Here is a 23,710-nt window from a genome sequence, read left to right as displayed (position 1 = left end):
TAATTGACTTAGATTTAAAAGGATAATTGGCAGCATTTTTAAAGCTTTTTCCATAGTTCACCAAGTTTGCTGCAGTTTATATATTTTGCAGATCCCGAAAGAGAATGGACTGTAAATAAACCAGTCCTCTACGTATTGGTAACAGTTACTCTTTGAGGCCTCAAACAGAAATACCTAAAAGATTTTCCTTAGTGAGATGTAAGAAACATTCACCTTTAATCGGTTTAAAATGTTATTAGTGACGTGCTTAACATTTATGGCGCCATTGTATTGTTACTCTTTTTCCCTCAGAATAACTGCCTGAAATATAGCTTGCATTGAGCTGCAAAGCTCAGCTGCAATATGATTTCATTACAAAATCGATCCTTGATGTTGTCGTAAATCTTACGAGGGAAAGATGTATTTTTTTTTCTTTCCGCTGACATTGGCGTCAATCAGCTCTCTTGTTTTTTTCCTGTTGTTCAGAACTGGCGCTGACACTGATCCCTTGCTATATCAGCTTAATGTTCATGCATGGGTAACTGGATAAGGGGGGCTGATGGGAAGTCACGACGTGCGTCCATTTTTTTTGTGTGCAACGTTTTCAGTGGATTTTTTGTGGTCAAAAGCACGTACGCGCCAGGGCTCAGGACCCCGTTCAGTGAAAGTCTGTCAGTACTTGCTGCTCAGCGATGATGAATGAGAGGAGCAGAAATCAATACACAGTGGTGAATTAAATATAACGCAGAGAAACAGGAGATCCTGTTTTTAAAATATCTACAACAAATTCAGTGCGTTTTGCGTTTGATTTATTAGAAGGGCGTACGAGTGTGCAAAATGGCATTTTGAATAACAGTGAATAACACTTCTCACATAAAAGAGACTTTGAAGCTGTGGTTAATTATGTAAACTGGTCTCTAACAGTTATGATTGGTGCATTCCCATGTTCCCAATATGCAGAGATTCCCTGAGGTCTTAGTGACAGAAGCTTAGCTGAAGATAATGTCGGGAGAAAGACTCTCAGAGAGAGCGTGAAAACTGTGTGTTTTTGCCCTAGGTGTGACTGTCTAACACACACTTGGGTCTATGAGGGCAACTGATCATGTTTTATCTACATGTGTAATACAAGTAGGAATTAATTAGATATCTCAGTAAAAAAAACAAAACAAAAAACCTCTACCAGATTAAAAGTACCCTCTGGGCTTCAATTTATTTTATAACCATAATCCAACATGTTGCAGAAACATACCCCACACATTTATGATGTCAGAGTAGGGGGTCTATACGTTTCTGAAATTCACAGGATTATATTTAAGTGTGGCCACTGTGAACAGCAATTAATACTTTTGATTTCCAGCTCTCCTTTGTTCTAAGAGGATTTTCCTTGGGGCTAACACACACAAACATGTTAAATGAGCTGACTTACCCATATCAGACACAAATTATTCATCAAAGCAGACTATTTTTAGATGTGTTAGGCTTTGTCAACACACTCAAAATCATTAATTACAGTTATGTCCTTGCATTCCTAAACATACACATTTGTTTTAATGGTTGAATTTTATATATACTGTATATATATATATATATATATATATGTGCGTGTGTCTGTGTAGTGCATATATAAATATAAAAAGTAGAATTATCGCTTAAAGTGGTCATTGGCTTTGCAGCTGTTTCTTTCTAATTTCTCTGTATGACAAAGCGTAGAAGTTTGTACACAATATAAATAATCCAATTATTGCTTGTTTCATGGATACAGGATACTCACTGGTATCTAGAAATATTTTATGCATGAACAGCAGCTTTGTTCTTCAGCCAGACATGTTGGACTAGAGAATCAAAGTCACTTCAAATCTGGTCTGACACCGTAGTGGAATCAAGGTAACGCTGTAATTATCTTCTTGCCTGTGTCGCCTTCAGCTTGTTTGATTCATTTGCCTGTCTGACAAACAGAAAACCACTCAGAGCTGGAAATGCCCGCCTGTCAGAGCCCTCGTTTTTCACAGCAGAGTTTGATTCCCAGAGGCATTCAGATTCAGATTATTTAAGATTGCTTTTACTTTTTTTTATTTTTTGGTTGTAGCTAAATCACATAATCTTGTGAACATGCCTGTATCAGAAAATGGAGATGGTACTGTCGCCATTCCTCATAAACCTTATTTGATTTTATTTAACAAATGTGAGGTTAAAAAAAAATCAAGAGCCCATAACTTTAACATAATCTGCAGTTTCCTAGCAACGAGGGAGGTGTAGGTTTTGCCCTAATCCTAACCCAACAAAGAAGAAAAACCACCACAACTTTAAAGTCAACACTGCACTAAATGAATGTTTGTTAAAAAACACAACAAGCACACACACATGACCAGACTGCCTCATTTTTTTATTTAGTTATTGATACAAAGTTTTAAAAGTCATATTTGGGTATGGAGCCAATAAGATTATAATATATATCTGTTAATTATCAGATGATAGGTTTTCAATTCTGGAAAGCAGTCCCCCAGAATCCCCATCAGCCAATCAAACGTCTGATATTTTTCTGTCATTTTTATCTATAGTTTTTCTCTTTCCTCAGCTATGCTGTGATAGCTTACGGCTGTGCAGAGTGTCCCAAGCTGAGCTGTGGCCGTGAGGGATGCGACACAGAGTTCTGCTACCACTGTCGGCAGCTGTGGCACCCCAACCAGACGTGCGACCAGGCCCGGCGTCAGCGAGCCCGCCACACCTCAGGCGGCAACGATGCCTCTACACTGTACGTCTTCAATGAAGAACCTGGAGGAGGTGAGACAGGAGCCATGTGATTAAATGAAGCTATGAGTCGTTTGTGGGCCTCTTTGCTCTAAACAACCACTTGAAAAAGTCTATGTGGTTTTGCCACGAGTACTTCCAGGCCTGTGTGGTTTTCAGGTTTGTTAGACAGATAGATAACAAACCTATCTGTCTAACAGATAAGTTTGTTATCTACAGACTGAAGTCCTGTCGTGGTTGTACTGTAATTTCTTCCATAATTTCCATCAAATTTGGCAGAGCCAGTAACGTACGGTAACATTGCAACATTTCATTTTGGGAAAAGTTACATCACTTTTGGTTCACATCCTGGTATATTATAGAAACAAGTGTTTTTTGGAGGGTGGTAAGCTTTTACAGAACCCCATGCAGTCAGGTGAAAAAATAAGTACATACCATGATGTAGCTTGTAGAAATAACTTTAGCTTTAACTTGAAAACTAAACAGTTTTCCATTTAGTTTTATGATTCTTGTAGAAGTCGTGGAGGAATTTTGACCCACTTTTCTTTGAGCATTTTTTATTTTTTATGCACAACTCTTTTAAAGTCCTGCCACAGTCACTCACACAGTGAGGTCTTTACTGGGCCATTGTAACACCTTGATTCTTTACTTTTTCGGCCATCCTGTTGTAGATTTGCTGCCGTTTTATGGGATCATTGTTCATTTGCATGATCCAAATTTAGCCAAGCTTTAGCTGTCAGACAGAGGGCCTCACATTTGATTCTGTTATATTTTAGAATACAGAGGAGTTTATAATTGACTCAATAACTGCTGCCAAGGTTCTTTGGCTATAAAACAAGCCCAAATCATCACGCCTCCACCACCGTGCTTGACAGCTGGTATGAGGTGTTTGTGTAGATGGACTATTTTGGACTGTGCATTATTAGTAAACGTATTCTCCACTTTAGTCTCATCTTTGCAACTATAGTTTTCTGAACAAAATAGAGCATTTCTACAAAAAAATAAACTGTTCCTTTACGATGACATATAGATATTGCTTGTTAAGTGTGTAGTAGCTGAAGTATTTCCTCCGTTGCAGATGCAGAGGAAATCAAAGCATGCCCTCGCTGTGGTGCCTACATCATGAAGACCAATGATGGCAGCTGTAACCGTATGAACTGCACTGTGTGTGCCTGTCAGTTCTGCTGGCTGTGTATGCAGGAGATTACTGACGTGCACTACCTCAGGTACGCTGTTCATGCTGAACTCACAAGAACAAGAAAACTAACAGCCAGAAGTCCTATTAAATGCTTACTCTAATGTCAAGGTTGGCTGTGTAGCAGGCAGGAGTAGGACCCAAACTCAGGACTCGGAAACATGACGGGTAAACCAAAAGCAGTTTTGTTCAACTTAAACTTAGTGCAAAAATAATGCAAGTCAGAAAACAAGGAAAACAGGAAAACTACATTTATGAATGCTCAGGGAACTCACTGCAAGAGACAACACAACCATGAAGGAGGACACAACAAAAGGCAAAGGGAAAAATGAGACAATAGCTGTATCCCAATTCAGGGTCTGCAGCCTTAAATGCCACATTTTAAGGCCGATTACGTCACAGTGACGCGACGAAGGCTGTCCCAATTCAAAGGCTGCTCGAAATGCGGCCCTCAAATGCGTCCTTCATTTCCCTGAATTTTAAGGACGTGGCGGTGTAGACTTCGTGGCCCAACATATCCCAGAATGCATAGCGCGGCGGTGGGTGTGGATAATTTTGCCGAAAAAAAACGGCGGATGAGGGGCGGCCGAAGAGTAAACTTTAAGTAAATACTGAATATTATCTCACTTATTTATGTGCAAATGCTTAATAATGAAGAACATTAAAACATTACTGTTGGCCACATGTCGGCAAAGTTATGTGACATTAGTGACGTTTGTACTAACTTGGTTTTAAAGCCTTTACTTTAAAATATACGCCGTTCAATAGCTGAGCTTAATCTTACAGAGAATGATCAAAGCTCATGTAGAAACAAACAAATAACTGAACAAAAGATTTTCTCCTTCATTTCTGTCAAACAAAGCTGTATGAAACGTTTCCAGCTGTTAGTATCATGGTTGCTAGGCAACCTGGGCAGCGCGACGGAGGCTAGACCGTCCCATTTCACAAGCCTCGCACTTCCGGCCTTAGTGGTCTTTGAGTACGCGGCCCTTGAGGATCGTTGAGGCTGCGTACTTTACGGCTGCAGACCCTGAATTGGGATACAGCCAAGATGTACACAGAGGGTAACGAGGGAAGAGGTGGCAGGTGGAAGGGCTGCTGAAACCACTCAGATAATTAGACAGGGGAAGTAGAACTGAATAGAAAGCACAAGAGACAAGATGTCATCAAAATAAAACAGGAAATGACTAACACTGACCTGGACTAAGACGTGTGAACTTGACACAGACAGAAGGCAAAACAGGGAGACAACTTGGACTAAACACAGGGGATGCCCAGGACAAAACACAAAGACGAGGCTCGGAAGTAACATAATGAAACAAGAAACCAACAAATAGAAACTGCAGAAAGCAAAACGCAGGAGCAAAAGGACATACTGAACTCAGAACAAAATAATCCAGAGTATGAACTTAAACCAAAGACAGAACCATGAAAAACAAACTCAAAACGCTGGGACGAAAAACCAGGACCTTGACTCTATAGCTGTAAGCCTTGGTAAAACTGGAAGTTAACAGACTAAGAAGCATGGTGATGATATTTTCTATTAGAAAAAATGCTGAACATCGCCCGGTTTGAATTTCTTAGGCTTAGTTATAAGCAGCTGGTAAGAACAAAAGCTACCGTCATCAGTTTTGGTAGCTGTAAAATGTTTGAGGGGGATGTTCAATGGCAAAAGTTCATCCTAAAAACAGTCGACTTCAGTGCATCACAACTGCTAATGCATCAACAATGCAGTAGCTAGTCAGAGATAAAAAACCGTGCCAGTCAGGGAAGCATGCCCGTATTTCATAATTTAGAAGCTGCGCTAGTTTAAATGGTTCATCTCAGCTTTCATTTGTTTTCACATTCTTGGAAGGGAGTCACTGCTGACTTGACATCAGTTATTCACCTCCAGTGTTTCTCCTTCCATACTCCTAAATCAGCACAATGTCGAGTCGAGCTAAGACTGTGTTTCTCAAGCTCTTATTTGTTTGTGTTTCTATATAAATAATCTTCATTAATCTTAATTTCAATGCATATTTTAACCCCTGCTGGTTCATGCTCATCCTGCAGTTGCAGCTATAAGTTGAACAATGTTATTGGGAATATATGGAATATTACCTGTGTCTTATTCATAATTTAACACAGTTAAAAACCACAAAAGCGTGGTAATCAGATTGTCAGGCATACGATTAAAAACTAACCTGACTTTAAAAAAATATATATTATTATCGACTCTGTCTTAATATAGCCGTATGCAGGGTAACCAATTATTTTCTCCAGGAAGACAAAGTGCTACATTTAAATTCTTTTAATCTGTAGTTGGATACTTAATATGCACTGTATTTAATGAAAGTGGGGTTTTTTTGTCATGTGAAACCAACTATTTCCGATTACCTTGTTTTATTTAATTTTGTCTTCCTTTCCCCGCTTCCTTTGTTCTCTCCTCTCCCTTCAGTCTTTTCTGGCTTTCATATAAAAAAATTACAGTGGATGTTGTACAGAATGGCAAAGCTTTTAACGTCTCACGGCAAGTTCAGAATAACGCAGCCATAATCTCTTACCATAATTTCCCCCACTCATGCTTTAAAAATCCCCAAAGTGGCCTAAATGCATACTTTGAGAAAAACATAGCCCTTGGGTGCTATTTGTGTTCTTTATAAAAGTTATTTTTCCGCTTGATTAGAATCAGACAGCACTCGTCACATTGTATTGCTCTTCTAGACAGTTAAAAGTTACACCACAGCGCCAAATGCTGGTAGCAGATTAAGGTAACACTGAAGGCAAAATCGACTTTTTTAGCCAGTCATTTTTTAAGTAAGAGACTAGCTATTGCTGATAAACCAATCCAGGCAGCTTTGTTTTACTAATTTCTCAAATGTAAATGGTTAAATATGATAAATGAGTATTTGAATAAATTATAAGTAGTAAACGATTGCACTTCAGGAAATGAAAGCAGGACTATAATAAGGAATCCATATCAAAAATGGTTTATTTGACATCAGACCTACATGATGATGCTTTGTTGGTTATAGCAAATGATTATGAGGGCATTTATTTGAAGTCTTAAAATAAAGTACCGCTCATTTTGGCAGGAATTTAATTTGTTTTTGCACATCAAAAGGGAGTTACTGTAAGGGATCACCAAGTCTGCAGGGAATGTCTGTACCAAATCTTTTGTTGTTTTACAGTAACTGATCTCTCCTGATGTGTCTGCTTTGTCTCTCAGTCCCTCAGGATGTACATTCTGGGGGAAGAAGCCATGGTCTCAAACCCGCAAGGTACTGTGGCAGGTGGGCATGTTGCTCGGAGCACCTGTGGTCATCTCCCTTATAGCGGGCATCGCCATCCCAGTCATTATTGTGGGGATACCAATCTACATGGGCCGCAAGGTCAGTAAAGCCCATGTCACACTGTGTAACTTGTTAACTTTGCGCTGTATATTAATGTATTGTTTTATGCTGTTTATAGCAATAACATGTCTGCTTACCCTACACTTCACATGTGACTAGTAGATCAAAGCTTACCTTACCTTAGAAACTAAAAACATGTCCTAGGGAAATTAAGCTGCAAATGAAATCCCCTTAGATATGATTAGTTTTCTTTTTGTCAGAGCCATGGTGTGTCTTATAATGTCTTCACAGGCATGCTGCAGTGTGTGTGTGTGTGTGTGTGTGTGTGTGTTATTGGGCATGAGTAAGTGGCTGCAGAGATAGAAAATGAAAACTCGGAGCGCTTTGAATTTCAGTAATGTGATTTGTGCTCTGTGTATTACCTTTCAGGTCCATGGTCGTTGTAAGAAAAACAATATCTCAGGAAGTAAGCACTACTTGACTGTGGCAAGTGGGGTGATGATGTCAGTGTTTGTGTCGCCGGTCATAGCAGCTGTCACTGTGGGTAAGGAACATATGATAGTAATGTTACATTTTTTTATCCTGCAAACCAGAGAGAAAATTCAAAGGGCAAAATGTTGTTGTTGATCTTGTGTTATAAAGAATGAATTTCAGTAAAAAAAAAAAATGGATAAAACTGCAGAAAATGTTTCCCCTTTGGAGCTCTAAGATGCTAAAAATGGTAATTCGACAGATCTTTCTCTTTCGGTATAATAAGATGTAGTTTTGTCAGAGTTTTTTTTTGGGCAATGCTCAGAAAGTCACTTTTGAAAAGTTTGACTAGCACACAGCTCTTTCTGGGCCATCTTGGATAGTTTCCTCAGTGATCAGAGTGAGAACTGTAGGAGCGAACCCTCATCTTTTACCATGCAATGAACTCAATTTAAAACCTAAAATGAAAGGAATAAGTAAACCTTTTGTAAAATACATTCAGTCCATTCAAAAACTGAGCGTGCCATATGATTCAGTAACTTGTGGAAACATCTTTGCCAGTCGCAAATTCAAGTAAACGCTTTCTGTATGACTGTATCAGTCTTTCACATCATTGTGGAGGAATTTTGGCCCACTCTTCTTTACGGTGTTGCTTCAGTTCATTGAAGTTTGCTGGCACTTGTTTATGCACAGCTTACTTAAGGTCCTGTCACAGTATCTCACTCAGGCTGAGGTCTGGACTTTGTGCCACTTAAACATCTGATTCTTTTCTTTTTTGGGCATCTTGCTGCTCTGCTTGGGATCATTGTCCAGTTGCATGGACATTTGACTCTAGAGTGATTTGGCATGCGGTGGAGTTCATGGTTGACTCAGCGACTAAAAGATGCCCGGGTCCTCTGGCTATAAAACAAGCCCGAGTCATCACGCCTCCACCACCGTGCTTAACAGTTGCTATGAGGTGTTTATGTTGGTTTGCTTAATGCTGTGTTTAGTTTTTCCAAGCATGCTGCTGTGGATTATAACCAAGCATCTCCACTTTGGTCTTATGTGCTCTTATGTTCTTTTTAGAAAGATGTTTAGAAAGACTTTCTCCCAGTAACCCTACCTAACAAGCCACATTTTTCGGTCTTTTTCTTATATTTACATGTTTTCTAGTCTTTTCTTACTAGTCTTTTCTTTTTTTTACTTGTGCGGTCATGTGCATTGACATTTACAAACCTGAGCTGTAGCTCTTGTTTTTTTGTTTTGTTTTTTTCACTTTTCCTAAGCATTGCACAGCCTGATCTTTGGTTGAATTTGGTGGGGTGTTCACTCATGGGAAGGTTGTATCATTGTGGTAACATCCAACTGAATGCTTCAGACCAGCAAACTCCCAAAACTTTTGCTTTTACAGAGGTGGTAAGTGTGTTCGACTAGCAGCACCCGGCTGCTACGTTCCCTGTTATTTTTTATAAAAAGCATCAAGGATGTACTTGATGCGAGTTAGAGCATAGAGTGCTGTGAAAACTTTCCTTTTTACATGACTGTATTTTTGCTTTCACCCTGAAAGTTTGATGATGGACTGATACCACTCTGCCTTCTGTGTTAGCTCACACTGATATGTCTGACCTAACAGCAGCTCTAAAACATCCTGCTAAACAAAAAAACATCCCCAAAAATCATAAATCTATTTGTTTTCTAAACTCATCCTTGACTTTTAATTAATAAGGCTGCATGTGTCACCTCTATGCAGTATTGCACAGTTTATTTTATATATATAACTATATAACTCAGCAAGACAGTGAAGAATTTTTCCTAAACTGCTGTATTTCTTCCATAAATTCTACAGATCTGAATCTGCAGCCAAGCAATCTGCATAGGGTTTAGTACCAGCCAAACAAATATCCACAAGCCAGGCTTCTGTATACAAACATACCACTTTATTTCATTGCTCCACACACACACACACAGTGCAAAGTAGCATTTCAATGACTCATGCTACTTTAGGTAACAGTCCCAGCCGTGACAGAAATTCGTAAGACTTCAGTAGCGTCTTATCTTTCCCCTGCAGTGTCACAGCCATAACTGTACCCCACTCTGACTGGTCCTCGCTTGCCGCACACAAACTCAAAGACACATTTAGCCGCATTGTACTCGTCACCTTACCTCTTACCCCTGCATGTACTACTGTGCTTGCATTCTGTGCAGTTTCTTTAGCCATTTTTACTTCATTTTGTCGCCGCCATGTATTTTGTCGAACATCTTCTATTTTGTGCTCTCACTACCCTCCAACTGTTGTTTTGTTTCTCATATTTGAGTCAAAGCACTCTGTTTTTTTTGTGTGTGTCTCTCTTGGACACAGACGCACACTGTCTTTCGCTTTCACTCCTCTCCCCGTGTGATCTGTTTGGCTGGCAGGTTCATCCTCTTGCCCTGGTTTCACCCTCTTGCTGAGTCAATAGCGCCCCAGTGTTCCCGCTGCGTTAATGATGTCCCTTTGTTTGGCTGGCACTCTTCTTTGTGTTCTCAAACTCCTGTCTCAATCACAGGTTGCATAATTGCACAGCGTAGGGAGGCTGCTGGTCATCAAGCTTGGGCTTTATTCAAAGCACTTTTGTGAAGGTCACGAAGGACGATCGAAAGAAGTGCAGCTTGTTAAATAAAATTTGACTTTCCCAGCACAGCTGTGCCCTGCAACATTCTAACTTTGCTCTGCTATTATGATGAGTCGATCCATAAGAGTGACTAATGATCTATTTTTGTGAAAACTGTCTTATTGTATCCTGACAGGGTATGTACTGCACATTTTTAGAGCTTCTGAGGAAACATTTGTGTTCATCTCTACATTCACAAATGTAACAAAGAAGACACTTTTTGTTTAGGTGTCTGCTGCGCTATTGTCTGCACCATAATCAGTTCATATTAATAACAGTAATTAACCAGGAAACACATTTCGCCTCTCTTTCTAATTATTTGCCTCCTATAATAAATTCTATATACAGCATAAAATCCTATATATAAATGATGATCATGATCAAAAGGATGAAATAGGAAAGTTAAAAAAAAGTTTGTTATTGCTAAAATAGAACAAAACACAGCTTCTTACAAACAGCACATAAAATAGATGACTAATGGAAGATCCAGTTGCCTGGATGTCTGCAACTAAAATTATTTGTAGAAAAGCTTGGAAGGAAACCAGTGTTACTCACTTAAAGAACATAATAATTATGAGGATATAATTTCAGAGAAAATGAATATTTCTTCCTTTTATAGGTACACTCTATATGCCTAATTCTTTCCAGTTACTTATGGCTAAAACGCCTTAAAAAAAACAAGCCTGTGTCTATAAATGCCTGGCAGCTTGAATGTGTCCAGTCCAGGGTAAAGCGGGAAAGGCTCCCCCTTGTGTCTGTTTTGTGTTGTTGTTGTGATAATAATAATAATGATAATGATAAAAAGACAATAACTGAAGTCCTTAAAGGGGCACTTTGTGTAAAAATAGAATATAAAACAATACTTTTGACCTCTTCAATTAAGGCCAAAAGTCTGAAAATCAATCATATCATGTCTTGATGCATTCTCAATCATCCAGGTAAGTAAATCTCCAAAGGCTGATTCTGTTCATCTGGACGTAGTGTTTTCAGTGGGCGAAACGTTTCGTCATCCAAGTGACTTCTTCAGTCTCAGCTGACTGCAGGTTTCCCCAATCTTATAAACAGTACATTTACAGAATGACTGAAACCAGCCCACTGAAGGAACAATGGGCTGGGAGGTCAAATGTACTGTTTATAAGATTGGGGAAACCTGCAGTCAGCTGAGACTGAAGAAGTCACTTGGATGACGAAACGTTTCTCCCACTGAAAACACTACGTCCAGATGAACAGAATCAACCTTTGGAGATCGATCATATCATCATATTTTGATTTCAAATGCACTACCGTAGCGCACGGAGGCAAGACAATGCTCAAAAACCCTTAGGGGCCTATCTGTAATCCAGTGCTTCACCATTGCAAAGATATTTCGGTTATATGGTTATTAACATTAAGCACAAAGTCCAGAAAAGTCATTATGAAAAATATGTTAAGAACGAGGTCTTTACTCTTTGCTGTTTTCTTTCAGGTGTGGGTGTACCGCTAATGCTGACTTATGTCTATGGGGTCGTTCCCATGTCACTCTGTAGGAACGGTTGGTGTCGACCGCAGAGTGAGCCCCCTGAAACACACAAAATCCAGCTGGAAGACTTAGCCAACTGTGAGTATCAATAATTGAATCAATCTATAGTTCAGGTTAGGGATACTGTCTGACCGTATGAAGGCATACATGAGTAGTCGGTTATGATTTGTGCCCCGAATTTTGACCCGATCTGATGAAGTTTCAACTTCTCTTATAGATCTTCTATTCTCTCATGTAGTCAGTGATCACTGGACGGGTCAGAACAACCCAGCACTCAACAACACCAGCGTCCAAGAAGTTCGAGTCAGTGTACAGGAAGTAGGCGACCTCCCAAGTACGAGCACCACACCGCCAGAGCCAGATAGATATGCGGGATTGGATGAAGCCACAAAACGCCATGGATACACCCAGCAGGACAGCCAGTCTGACTGCAAGGTGGTTATTGTGCCTGATAACAAGACTGATGAGATGCAAATGATTCCTTTAAGGTAAATATTGCCTTTACAATTTCCTCAGATGTTTACATGTTTTTACACAGGACTTTAATATCTGAAAGCAACCATTTATAGTTTCTCCTGCTTTAATGCCTATACTTAAGCTCAATAACTTGTTTGTCCAATGACTGATGCATTAATGTTTATATAAAATAACTTGCCACTTGCACAGTAGTGTGTGTAAAGGTTTTAGGTATGCTCTCGCAATTAAATTAAAGATATCTTGCGGAAATTTTCTTGTAAGCAAACAAAAGTTATTCAGAGTTAATCAAGAAAATGTTTGGCTTGAAGTCACTGCCATCTGAGATGCGAGTGGAAGAGTGGAACATATCACAAAAGCAGAGTCCTCCTCACTACGGAGCTGTCATTTTAAAGTAATGTCACTGTGGCGCAGCTGCGTCATCTGTTTTGTTACAGCAGCCGGCCGCTGCATTTTATTATCTCTGTTAGATGAGCATAAAAGTTTTCATGGCATCATTGATTTAAACTTGAAAAATGATGGAGTGCTAGCCTTTATTTACACTGACAGATGGGAGACACGGCGGGAACAAATCAGAGAAGACGAGATGCGGGAAGTTGAGCTCGACACAAGACACAGAGAACAACACAGGAATTAAACAGGAGGAGAGACAAAACAGGACCGGATTATGAGATTAGCTTGCAGACAGACAAGGCTAACACAAAGATGAGACAGAGGGAACAGGACAGGAATGCTAAAGGGAACTAATAAACCTAAAATCATCGATACTAAGAAGTAGAGGCAAAAATAACAAAACAATAGGGAACCAAAACCAGGGATCAAAATAACTTGTAAGACCAAGAAATTACAAAAACACTATTAACATAAACCACTTTAAAAATCCAAAAAGAATAAAGAACTGACAAAACTCTAAACTCTGGGTCAACACTCCATGGATCTTGACACCAGAATAGCTGTATATTTGCTAAGTCTGACTTTCTCCATGGTCCGTATAGTCTGTCTTCCATAGAGGATACACCCTGTCTCCTCACTCCTCCCTCTTTGAGAGAGCCTTTTAGGTATTCAGACTTCCTTTAACATGCTTAGATTCATTTTCACGTCAGCGGCAGGTGGACGGAGTAGAGAGGAGGTGAGGAGGCACAAAACAGAAAAATGAAAAGCACCCATCTCTGTTTATTTGCAAGCAGTCCTCTTCTGCAGCGGAGGGTGGGCCATTGCTGCATTTGTTGGTGCATTACCACCACTTGTTAGTCAGTGGGATAAAGCAGCTGTTACATATTGCTATTAGAGTTCAGGAGATACACCTTAAAGTTAATGGAGCAGTAACCAAATAGACAAATGCACACACAACTGAAGCAAACCACCACAGTATTCTGTATATCAGTCTCTGCTTTTAAAACAGTACTTGTGCAAGTACTTGCTTGTATTTCTTGTAAATGCATTTCTAGACTGATTCGATAATGTTTAGTCAGGACTCTGTGTGCCTCTATGTCTCATCACCAATGACAGCTCTTTATGACTTGCTCTGTGAGCTTGATGTCTTCTGCTGAATAATGATTTTTGGACCGACTGGAGTGCACTATGGAATGGTAATATTTTTGGACGGTACTGTATAATGACTCCACTGTGTTTCTTCATTGTGACCGCAGGGAAAGAACGAATATTGAGGTTCACGTTGAAATTGAGACCCACCCCAGGGGCGCCCGCCAGTCCAGCCTAAGTAGCATCCTGTCTAGCCGCAGCTTGTCAACGGAGTCACTGGGACAGCCGCAGCCCCAGTCCCAAGACTACCCGTGTGCCTCAGAACGAGAAGAGAGACGAGAGGGGGGAGAAGGAAGAGGAGGAGGAGAGGAGCAGGAAGGACGAGAGAAACCAGGAGGGGAAACGGGAGAAGACGAAGGGACGGTTTTCCCAGTCTTCGAAACGGACGGTGTATGAGGTTCTTCAATGCAGGTGTTGTGCTTGGTTGAAGATTTCGTCAGGTTTTATGGATGTACACTAATCCATCAACTGACGTTGGATTGACCTGAGAATAGTTGGCAAAGGTCACCTTCTGCTTCCAAGATGGGCCCTCCAACCAGATGCCTTGTAGCTGCACCCTCTGAGGAAGATGCGGGTTTAGAAATAAAGATGAGAGTGTGTGTTAGAGTGTGTGTGTATGAGACAAAAAGCATGAGGCTATGATATTTTAAAAAACCCAGGAGGGCTATATACTGTAAAGCAGACAGGAGAGCATGTTAGCCGACTAGTCCAGTCTGTTTTTTTTCTATGTTGTCCTTTCTAAAAGAAACTACCTTTCTCTCCCTCTCATTTAAGTCTATTTCATGAAGTCCTCCCCTTCATCTGGCTCTGCTCTTTCAGCGATCTCGCCTTCCTCACCCTTTACAAATTCAGAGACCACCAGAAGCATGAATTGTTTTATGGGGGACGAAGACTCTAACAAATATCCTGTCAGTGACTTGATGTAAACATTTTCCCAAAACATGCTGCAAAACAGGATGATTTTTTTCTTTTGTTTTCATCTAAATGGGTATTTCAAGCATCTTATGATGCGGTGTTCACACATGAATTGGGCAACCTTAAACAGATGACGCATGCTGCACTGTTCGATTACGCTTCTGTCAAAGAAGTCTAGTGGAAGATTAAATTTGAAACTAAAGCCTCAAACTGCTATTTTTATTGGATTCAGGGGTGCTCTGTGACAATGTGCCAGTGACTAGAGGGCTTCTAAATACCAAGAATTACGATTTATCACAGATCCAGTCTTCCATGAAAACAGGTGGAGGCGGGGTCGGAGGTTGTTATTTTTTTGCATTGTTTCAGTGCAGCTTTCAGCTTTCAAGAAGCTGTTTCTTTTTTTTAAACTGAAGAGGGAGACGATTCTTTAGTTTGTAAAAATGCTCACTCTGATGCAGGACGACGCGGGAGCGACACAACCTTCTTGAATTTTAAAACGCTGCATGGTTCTCCAACTTGCTGTATCCAGAATAACAACACATTAACACGTGCAGATTGGCACATACTCACACGATCACATGCAAAGCAGTCAGTGTAGTTGCAGTAGTGTGTGCTGCTCAGGGCATTAAATATAAACTAAAGACTCTCTCAAATGACCACAGAGCACCGAAATTACTACAACAGCAAGCATGCCACCGCAGGCTAAACCGTAATAACTCGTTCTAGATGATTTGTGAGAAATCTGTGACTATACAGTACACGCACTGCTTAGCTTCCTGAGTGTGAAATACTTGTGAGATGAGCTTAGACTTAAAATGAGAAGTTGTAATCTGTGCTGGGTTGTGGAGAGAATTTAAATAAATATTTCACCATGAAGGAAAAAAAACAAACTTCATGTTCTCTATGTCTCAAAAATTATTTTTCTTTGGTACAAGTACTTGTAGTTGTGGTCAGAATATTACATTAACTCATCCATGGGCATGGATGTTAGAGTAATGTGGTGGCTTTAAATTATTTCTTTGAACTGTTCTTTGTCCAGAGTGGAATGATTGTACAGCATACATCTTTAATGACTTTAAAAAACAAAAAACAAAAAAGAATTGGGTGTAATTCACACGGGGTTAAAAGTATGCATACTGGCTCAAATATGTACATACACTCACTTAATTTTTGTGGTGGTGAAGGTTCTTCTGTGTCTTTTAACTTGACAAGGCCTAATGAGGCCTAATTCGGCCCCTTTGTTTCTCTTTGCCAGCACAAAAAGAGTTTGTTTGAACAAAACTCAGAAAAATGAATATTAACAAAAGTCATGAAGGTCTCTTGGAGCCATTTCAAAACAACTGCAAATTGCAAGATCATCAGTTCAAACTATTGTTTGTAAGTACAAATTATTTGGACCCATCAACACTTTGGCAAAGTATCGAAGAAGACCCAAACTGCCACCCTCAGATGAGAGGAAATCGGTTAGGTTAGTGAGAAACAATCCAGGAACCACAAAGGCTTAAATGTGCCATGAACTGGAAACTGCTGGAACATTGGCGTCACTGTCGATTGTAAAGCAAGTTTTACATCATTATGAGCTGAGAAAGTGCTCACCAAGAAAGAAGCCCCTGCTCCAAAACTAATACTTTAAAGCTCAAATGGAATGAACAAGCCTTCCGGAAAGAGGTTCTGTGATCAGACAAGACAAAGACTGAACTATTTGGCCACAATGACCAGAAGTATGTCTGAGGCGTAAAGGTGAGGCTTTCAAACCTAAGAACTATGCACCAACTGTCAAACATGGTGCTGGTAGCATCATGTGCTGGGGTTGTTTTGCTGCTAGTGGTACTGATCCATTGTACAGTGGATGGAATAATTAGGAAGGGGGACTACTTTCAAAGTCTTCAACATCACCTCACATTAACAGCTAAGCAGTTAAAACTCAGATACAGTTGAGTGCTTCAATAGAACAATGATCCATCCATTTTTTTGAATGGACAAAGCAGGCTAACTGGAAGGTTTCTGGAATGGCCTTTTGAAAACCTCGACTTTTAGCCCTGTTGAAAATTTGTCCACCACACTTAAAAGCTTGGTCCATGGTAGGAAACCAGACAATTTAAATGAAATTGTGCCAAGAAGAGTCATCAAATATCCAGCTAGACTTTTGCTGATGACCACCAAAAATATGTGGTCAAAGTATATAAAGCTGTATGTATACTTTTGACCCTGTGTGAATTACAGAAAATCTTCTTTCTCTTAGGGAAAAGAGAAAGCAATTCAAACTTGTGTACCCAGTTCTTGTTTTTATAGCCATTTAAGATATATGCTGTTTAAAGAAATCATTAAATTCTCCAAATTAGCATGACAAGCATGACCTTCATGCTGATGATCTGCACATATAAACTTCTGACCACAACTGTAGACCATTGTGTCTTAATATTGTATAATCACATATGAAACAAATGTTTGTAAATGTTATGATTGTTAGTTGGTATTGGGAAATATATGAAACCTGGGCAGAACACATCAAAGAAAGATATTTGCTTATGTTAAAGGTACACCAGTGGATTTTAGCCCGTTGTGTTAAAAAATGCACAATATGCTGACTTTAACTAATTAAATTACAGGTGTAATTTTTGTAAGTGTTAAATTTAATCTGGTTAAATAAAATATACGTGGTTGGTATACGTTTAGTTTTATTAAACAAATAAACCTTTAATTTTATATATTTCGGTTTCATTTTACATTTAGAGTGCAGAAGTTTTATCCTTTTGTCTTGAGATCTTTTAAAACTAAAGCACTTTCTCCGTGCCATTTAAATTTTAGTGACATTTTAATCTGTTTACAATCTTACTAAATGTTGTCGAGTAGGTGAAGATGTCACAGCAGTTATTACAAGAAAATTGCAATTTCGAGCTACAATCGAAAGATGGCGCCAAAATACCAACAAATTATTTATTATTTCCACTTTTGACTACTTTTGTTACTTTGTTTATTATTAACAAGAAACATAGACGGACATGTGGAAAAAACATTAAAAAAACAGAAGGCAGAAAATGGTCAGCAGTAGCTAATGATTTTATCTCCACCCTTAAATAAAACTGTAGGGTTGTTTCTAGTCAAGGTTAAAATATTAAGCATGGTAAAGGGCTAAAATGACATTATTTGATAATTAAAAAAACTGAAAAAAAAAGAAACCATGGTAACAATGGGCCCACCACTGATCAATAACCCACAAGAAATCCTATGAGACAGAAAGTGCAGTTGTAAGCTCATTAGGCATAAACTCATTAGTGTGTTTCCTCGGTACACACATTAGACTGTAATGACTTTTTTCATTAAGGTCACTCCCTCTCACTGAAGGAAGCTCGTGAAGGTTAGAAGGACACGCCCTCAACTTTGGAAACGGTGCAGTGGACTCGTGTGTGCCCTCACCCGCTCACATTATCACTTGGGAAAGAGAGAGAGAGAGGTAAAGACAGAGAGAGAGAGAACGAGGAAGAGAAGCTCGGGGCTGGAACTTGAATCTGTGTCCTATCTCCCTCGCCTTTTTCCTTTCCGGCGTATCCGCCATCGAGCGCAGGCTGTTCCGTCTTTTCCTCCCTGTGGTCCGGTGACTGGGGAATCCACCTGCCGGTGAGCAGACACACCTCGTGATGGATGCCCTGAAATCTGCCGGCAGAGCGATTATCAAGAGCCCGGGAGTTCCGCGGCACACATGGGGAACTTCAAAACACGAAAGTGAGTGAGATGATACAAATGTTTGGAAACGGTTACAGTTTTGCAAAGATTCTTTTTTTTTTTTTTCATGTGGCGTAGCGGCAGCATCATCTGTCAGATTGGGAGTATGAAAGGAGGGCAGTGTGTGCCTCTGGCTGCTCGCAGCAAGCTAGTGGACTTGTTGTTTTATTGCTCGGGCGCTTTTGTTTGTCCTTCTGCCAAATCTAAGCGCCATAGCTGTACAGTTACAAGCTGTTTTATTATGCTGTTGACTCTGAGCTGTCACATAATAAGAAACACAAGCACAGTCATGTCACTTTTACTGTGTGATATGGAGCTAATGCTGCCAGAAGCCCCATACCAACATAAATGGCTACTTAGAGCCAGTATTTCTTCATTACCAGTTTAAACAAGTTAAACTAAAATCTAAATAGCTGCTGTTTTTGTTTTTTAGTTAAATATATTAAAGCTTTGTACTGTTGGAAACTCTGAAACATTCACTTTGGGATCTTAGGACTCTTTCTTTTCAGCATTTTCCCCATTGGATTCGCTTAATCTAGTAATATGTACAATAATTGATAGATTAATTGAGAACGCTAGCAGTTTTCCACCTAGCTGCGTTTTACAGCCATCTACACTCACCTACCACTTCATTAGGTACACCTGCTTAACTTTGCATAAATGCAAATCTGTAATCAGCCAATCACATGGCAGCAACTCAGTGCATGTAGTCAAGACAACCTGCTGAAGTTCAAAATGAGCATCTGATTGGAGAATAAGGGTGATTTAAGCGACTTGGTTGGTGCCAAACCTGCTGCTCTGAATATTTTATAAACTGCTGATCTGTTGGGATTTTTCCAGCAAATATCTCTTGGGTTTTATAGAGAATGGTGTGAAAATGAGAAGCTACCTAGTGAGCTGCAGTTCTCTGGGAAGTTTGCTTCAGAGGAGAATAGCTAGCCTGCTTTGAGCTGTTAGGATGGCAATGGTAAAGTAAATGACCATTTATTATAACAGTAAAGCACTTTTATGGTGTGAAACAGGAGATTCACATCGTGGATGTGCAGCTGAATTAAATCTACAGGAACTGTGTGATGCTAACATGTCAACATGGACTAAAATCTCAGTGGAATGTGTCTGGCACCTTGTTGGATCTGTGCCACAAAGAATTTAGGTAGCTCTGAAGGCAAAAGAGAGTCCAACATGGCACTAAGAAGGTAAAACAAATGATGAGGTATTTTGGTTCATATGCATCTATCAGATGTTCTCTGCTATCACAGGCATATTCATAACAGTGTATTATCAGTAATATACAACAATGCAATTGTAATTGTAATGCAATCTTTATTTTAATGGAAAATATTCCAAAAAAAAAAAATAAATAAGGTAAGCTATTTGTTAATTTGTAAAGTAGGTTCCTACACAGTTCGTAAACTATGATCTCATCACTTGTATATATGTAGTTATAGATAATAAACAAATAAATCCGCTGATAGATCAATACTGCAACTTTGTACTTTGTAAAATCAGGATGAACATTCGGCCATCAATCAGTAGTGAAAATTGCAGGGATTTTATACAGATTACAATACAGATTACCGAAACACCTAATCAAAGTTAAGCATAGTCCCAGTCTGTTCCTGAGTTATGGAGCTGAATAATGCATGTGTTTGTAGGGACATTATAATAACACAGAAAGTTGACCTTTGACCCTTTGCTTGTAAAATCTCCTCACTTCATTGTTGTATCCTGTTAGATATTTTCATGAAATCTTGTCATAAGTAGCACATTAATTCTTGAGTTACAGTCACAATGTGTTTTGGGAGGTCACAGTGACATTGAGATGCTAATCAGTTGACTATCTTAGTTAAAAGCAGCATGGTATTCATTTGTTGCAGGTAGAACTGAGAACTATACTAATATCTAATCCTACTAAGATCTAATTAAAGGTCTAGGTTAGTTTTTCTGTTGAACACACTTCAGCTGTCTAATAAGATTATACAGCTACTTAAAAAATCTAAAAATGAAACCAATTTTTCAGCAAGTTTCATCCACAGAGGTCGGCTAATTATCATTCGACGAAGATAAATGAATATGCAACAAACACATCTTTAATAATTGAGCTGAATTTACATCATAATTCTCAGTTATTGGTTTTTCAAAAAGTTTTTGTGACCATATTCAATATGCAATGTTGCTTAAGGACAACTACAGTGTGAAGTACAGGAGGTTTTGAGTGCTGAGTGAGGGGTCAGAGCAGCAAACCTTGTCACACCATCAGTGACAGACTGCCTTGCAGCCTGCAGCCCTGCTGTAACACAAATGTGTCAAGCGCCGTCTTGAACGCTCCCTCCTCTCTGCTACTTTGCCTGTGAGCTTCCCACTGCAATAAATGGTAGCATGCTGGTTATGCTTCATCCAAAATTCCTACTTAGTGCCAGCTTTCATTAAACATGACTGATTAATTTCACAGCCAGCAAGATGTTCTTAGTTTCTTCTGCTCTGTTGGACATGTTCTACATAAATTATTGAATGCCCGAACATAAATCTGTTGGATTTGGGCTTTCATGATTGTCTCTGGTTGCTTTAAATGCATTTTGTTTCTCAGCTCGAGCACAAAATGACAGTTTTAAGTGTCGGCTTGTCTGAAATAAGTGCTTGGGTTTGCCAGCTTCTCATAACTGCTGGGCTAAAACTTTTGATTGTGCGCAAACAGTGAAAGATTTTAAAAAAAAAATCATAATTTTCCACATCACAATACTCTGCGCATCAACCGCGCTGACTTTTGATGACAAACAAACCATCAGCATGTCATTTTGAAAGACATCGATTGTGACACATTGTTAGCAGAAGCCCCTGCATTGTGCTTTTCTTCTCTTATTGTTGTTGCCAGTGAGAGAGATAAGAAAAGGCAGAGTGACACTGCCAGAGCAGAATCCAGCTGGATTTCGGCACCTGATGACAGAAGCAGTTTGTGTCTCAGAAACACCGCAGAGATCAGGCTGGGAAAACGTGTGAACGCAGCAGTGAGGAAACGGTGCAGGCAGTAAGAGCGGCTGTTGATGTCCAGATGCTACTTAAGCAGGCAAAGTGGAGAGAGGACAGTGTCTGTACGGCAGCATGTGGCAATGCGTCAGAGCTGCCTGTCGGAATTTAAATGAGGTAACATTGCAGCCGGTTGGCACTTTCACACACATTAGGTGTGGTTAAGTTTGAAAGAGAGTGATGAATTATTTGTGTGCTGACAGCCAACTGAAAGTGCATGTGGAGCGTGGATGGTAAGTCACTGTGGATAAATAATCACTTTTAAGGACAATATTTAGTTAATTTAGGTAAGAGTTGGTTTGAACCCCTTAAGCCCCAACGCCCCCTGATACGGGGGGAAAAGGCAGGAGATCAGTTAAGCTTGGGGCTTAATAGGTTAAATGAGACTCCAGTGTGAAGGTGGAATGAGACAGAGGAATTTAATTGGATGATCACTTGTGTCTGGAGTGTTACACTGATTAATTAAATTGCCTCCTGACCTCTAATTGTCCACCACTGTAAGGTTACACTTAACTTACGGCCCACTCCCTGAGCCTGGTTCTCCCGGAGGTTTCTTCCTGCTAAAAGGGAGTTTTTCCTTCCCACTGTCGCCAAAGTGCTTGCTCATAGAGGGTCATTTGATTGTTGGATTTTTCTCTGTATGTATTATTGTAGGGTCTACCTTACAATATAAAGCACCTTGAGGCGACTGTTGTTATGATTGGCGCTATATAAATAAAATTGAATTGAAAAAACGGAATTGAATTACCCTTTTGAAACTGTGTGGTTCTTTTTTGATACACCCTATATAACAAAAATGTATTTATTTATTTTATTACAAGTGGTCAATATGTCCCCCTCTGGATATATGTCCATATGGTAGTCAAGTCAAAACCATCCCACACTTTTAGCTAGCATTTCTGGAGTCACTGCGGCCACTGCTACCTACCATCAACCATGTGAAAGGCACGAACCCCCTCTGTGAATAGCGGTGGAATTAAAGCACTTTAAAATTAAAAAAAAACATATTTATAGGTTTCTATGAAATGAAGAGTGAACACTCTTTCCATTAGTAAAACAAAAAGACAAAAACAATGCATAATAACAATTTTATTTTTAACCAGCCACCTTATTAAACCTTATTAAAATAAAGTGATCTACTTGCTCCACCTTAAATGTAGTCAGTCTTTAGTCCTTTAGCAAGTGGAAAACTGACATGTGCAGCACTTTCTAGTCGCCCACTGTGGCTGCCCATTGTCATCTGTTGAGGTCAAAGCCACTGGCAGCATGGAAGAGGACACAGCATGTACCCTGAGTACAGGCCGTCCCTTTGCATCACGTCACACAGTAGCAGTACAGACCTTTCCTGTGTCTTAGAAGTCACACACACTTGCCCTTGGCACTAAAGGATGTCCCTACTGCATCAGTTCAAAATGCTGTGACTGGAGGAGACTGAGCTGAAGCCAAGGAAGACTGTGTAATTTGCTTTAGTATTGCATTTTATAAGTGCTTTTTGTAATGGATCATATCTTCTTTTTTGCTGTGTAGCTGTGTGATCAACGTGAGAAGAAGAAAACAGAAGACAACAAGCATCCTTAACAAAATCTCTGGTGTCTCTCTGTTGCGTTCTCAAGCCCTGTGGCTTTGAAGAAACTGTCAGAATATGCAATTTGTTTCCTGTGCTTTGCAGTTTGGATCATAGCTCGATCTGAAGTTGGTGGACTCAGGAGTCATTAGGTTCAATCTCTGGCTGTGAATATAGCCCTTGGTTATATTGAACCTGACAGGGGCTTGACTGAATGTCATCCAGGAGACACTGGTGTCAGTTAACACTGTCCTGAAGGAGCAATTATCTCTCAATGGCTCATTAAGACTCAGGAACCCGTGACCCAGAGAGATAGCAGTGAGGAGGAAGAGGAAACATAGTCCCCCTCCACCATTAAGGAAGAATTGAGTGTCAATAAAGGGCTGGAGCCCAGGATTAGTAAGGATCAATTTACAGAGCGTTCCCAGGATCTGAATGTGATAAATAAGATGATGAATTAGTGACTGATTGAGCAGTCAGAGCTGTGTTAGGATCCAGAAATAAGTACTAGTAATATAGCTTTATTAGGTACTAATTACATTATTTGGTGTTATCTAAGGAGCTTGCATAGAAAAGCAACTGGACTTTTTT

General features: G+C 39.7%; 2 protein-coding genes across 4 annotated transcripts in view; both read left to right on the top strand.

Moving 5' to 3' along the window:
- si:ch211-278j3.3 (E3 ubiquitin-protein ligase RNF19A) overlaps positions 1-15,698 on the top strand; it is a 29,768-nt gene extending 14,070 nt beyond the window's left edge. The window contains exons 5-11 of one of the 2 annotated variants that reach the window (XM_087852097.1): positions 2,555-2,760; positions 3,806-3,953; positions 7,131-7,293; positions 7,684-7,798; positions 11,824-11,955; positions 12,116-12,365; positions 14,001-15,698. In XM_087852097.1, coding sequence (XP_087708223.1) covers positions 2,555-2,760; positions 3,806-3,953; positions 7,131-7,293; positions 7,684-7,798; positions 11,824-11,955; positions 12,116-12,365; positions 14,001-14,289 — 1,303 coding nt within the window. In that variant the 3' untranslated portion in view covers positions 14,290-15,698. Of the gene's footprint in view, positions 1-2,554; positions 2,761-3,805; positions 3,954-7,130; positions 7,294-7,683; positions 7,799-11,823; positions 11,956-12,094; positions 12,366-14,000 lie in introns of both variants that reach the window. The other variant, XM_035910508.2, reaches the window with a different exon arrangement.
- A 2,518-nt stretch (positions 15,699-18,216) lies between these two features.
- Positions 18,217-23,710, top strand: part of si:dkey-71h2.2 (low density lipoprotein receptor adapter protein 1) — a 50,020-nt gene continuing 44,526 nt past the window's right edge. For both annotated transcript variants that reach the window (XM_087852526.1, XM_006797158.3), the window contains exon 1: positions 18,217-18,531. In XM_087852526.1, the coding sequence (XP_087708652.1) occupies positions 18,447-18,531 (85 nt within the window). In that variant the 5' untranslated portion in view covers positions 18,217-18,446. The remainder of the gene's footprint in view (positions 18,532-23,710) is intronic.

The sequence above is a fragment of the Neolamprologus brichardi genome, chromosome 15, assembly GCF_056152115.1.
Source record: "Neolamprologus brichardi isolate AB-2024 chromosome 15, ASM5615211v1, whole genome shotgun sequence".
NCBI lineage: Eukaryota > Metazoa > Chordata > Actinopteri > Cichliformes > Cichlidae > Neolamprologus > Neolamprologus brichardi.
This window is presented reverse-complemented; position numbering and strand designations above follow the sequence as displayed.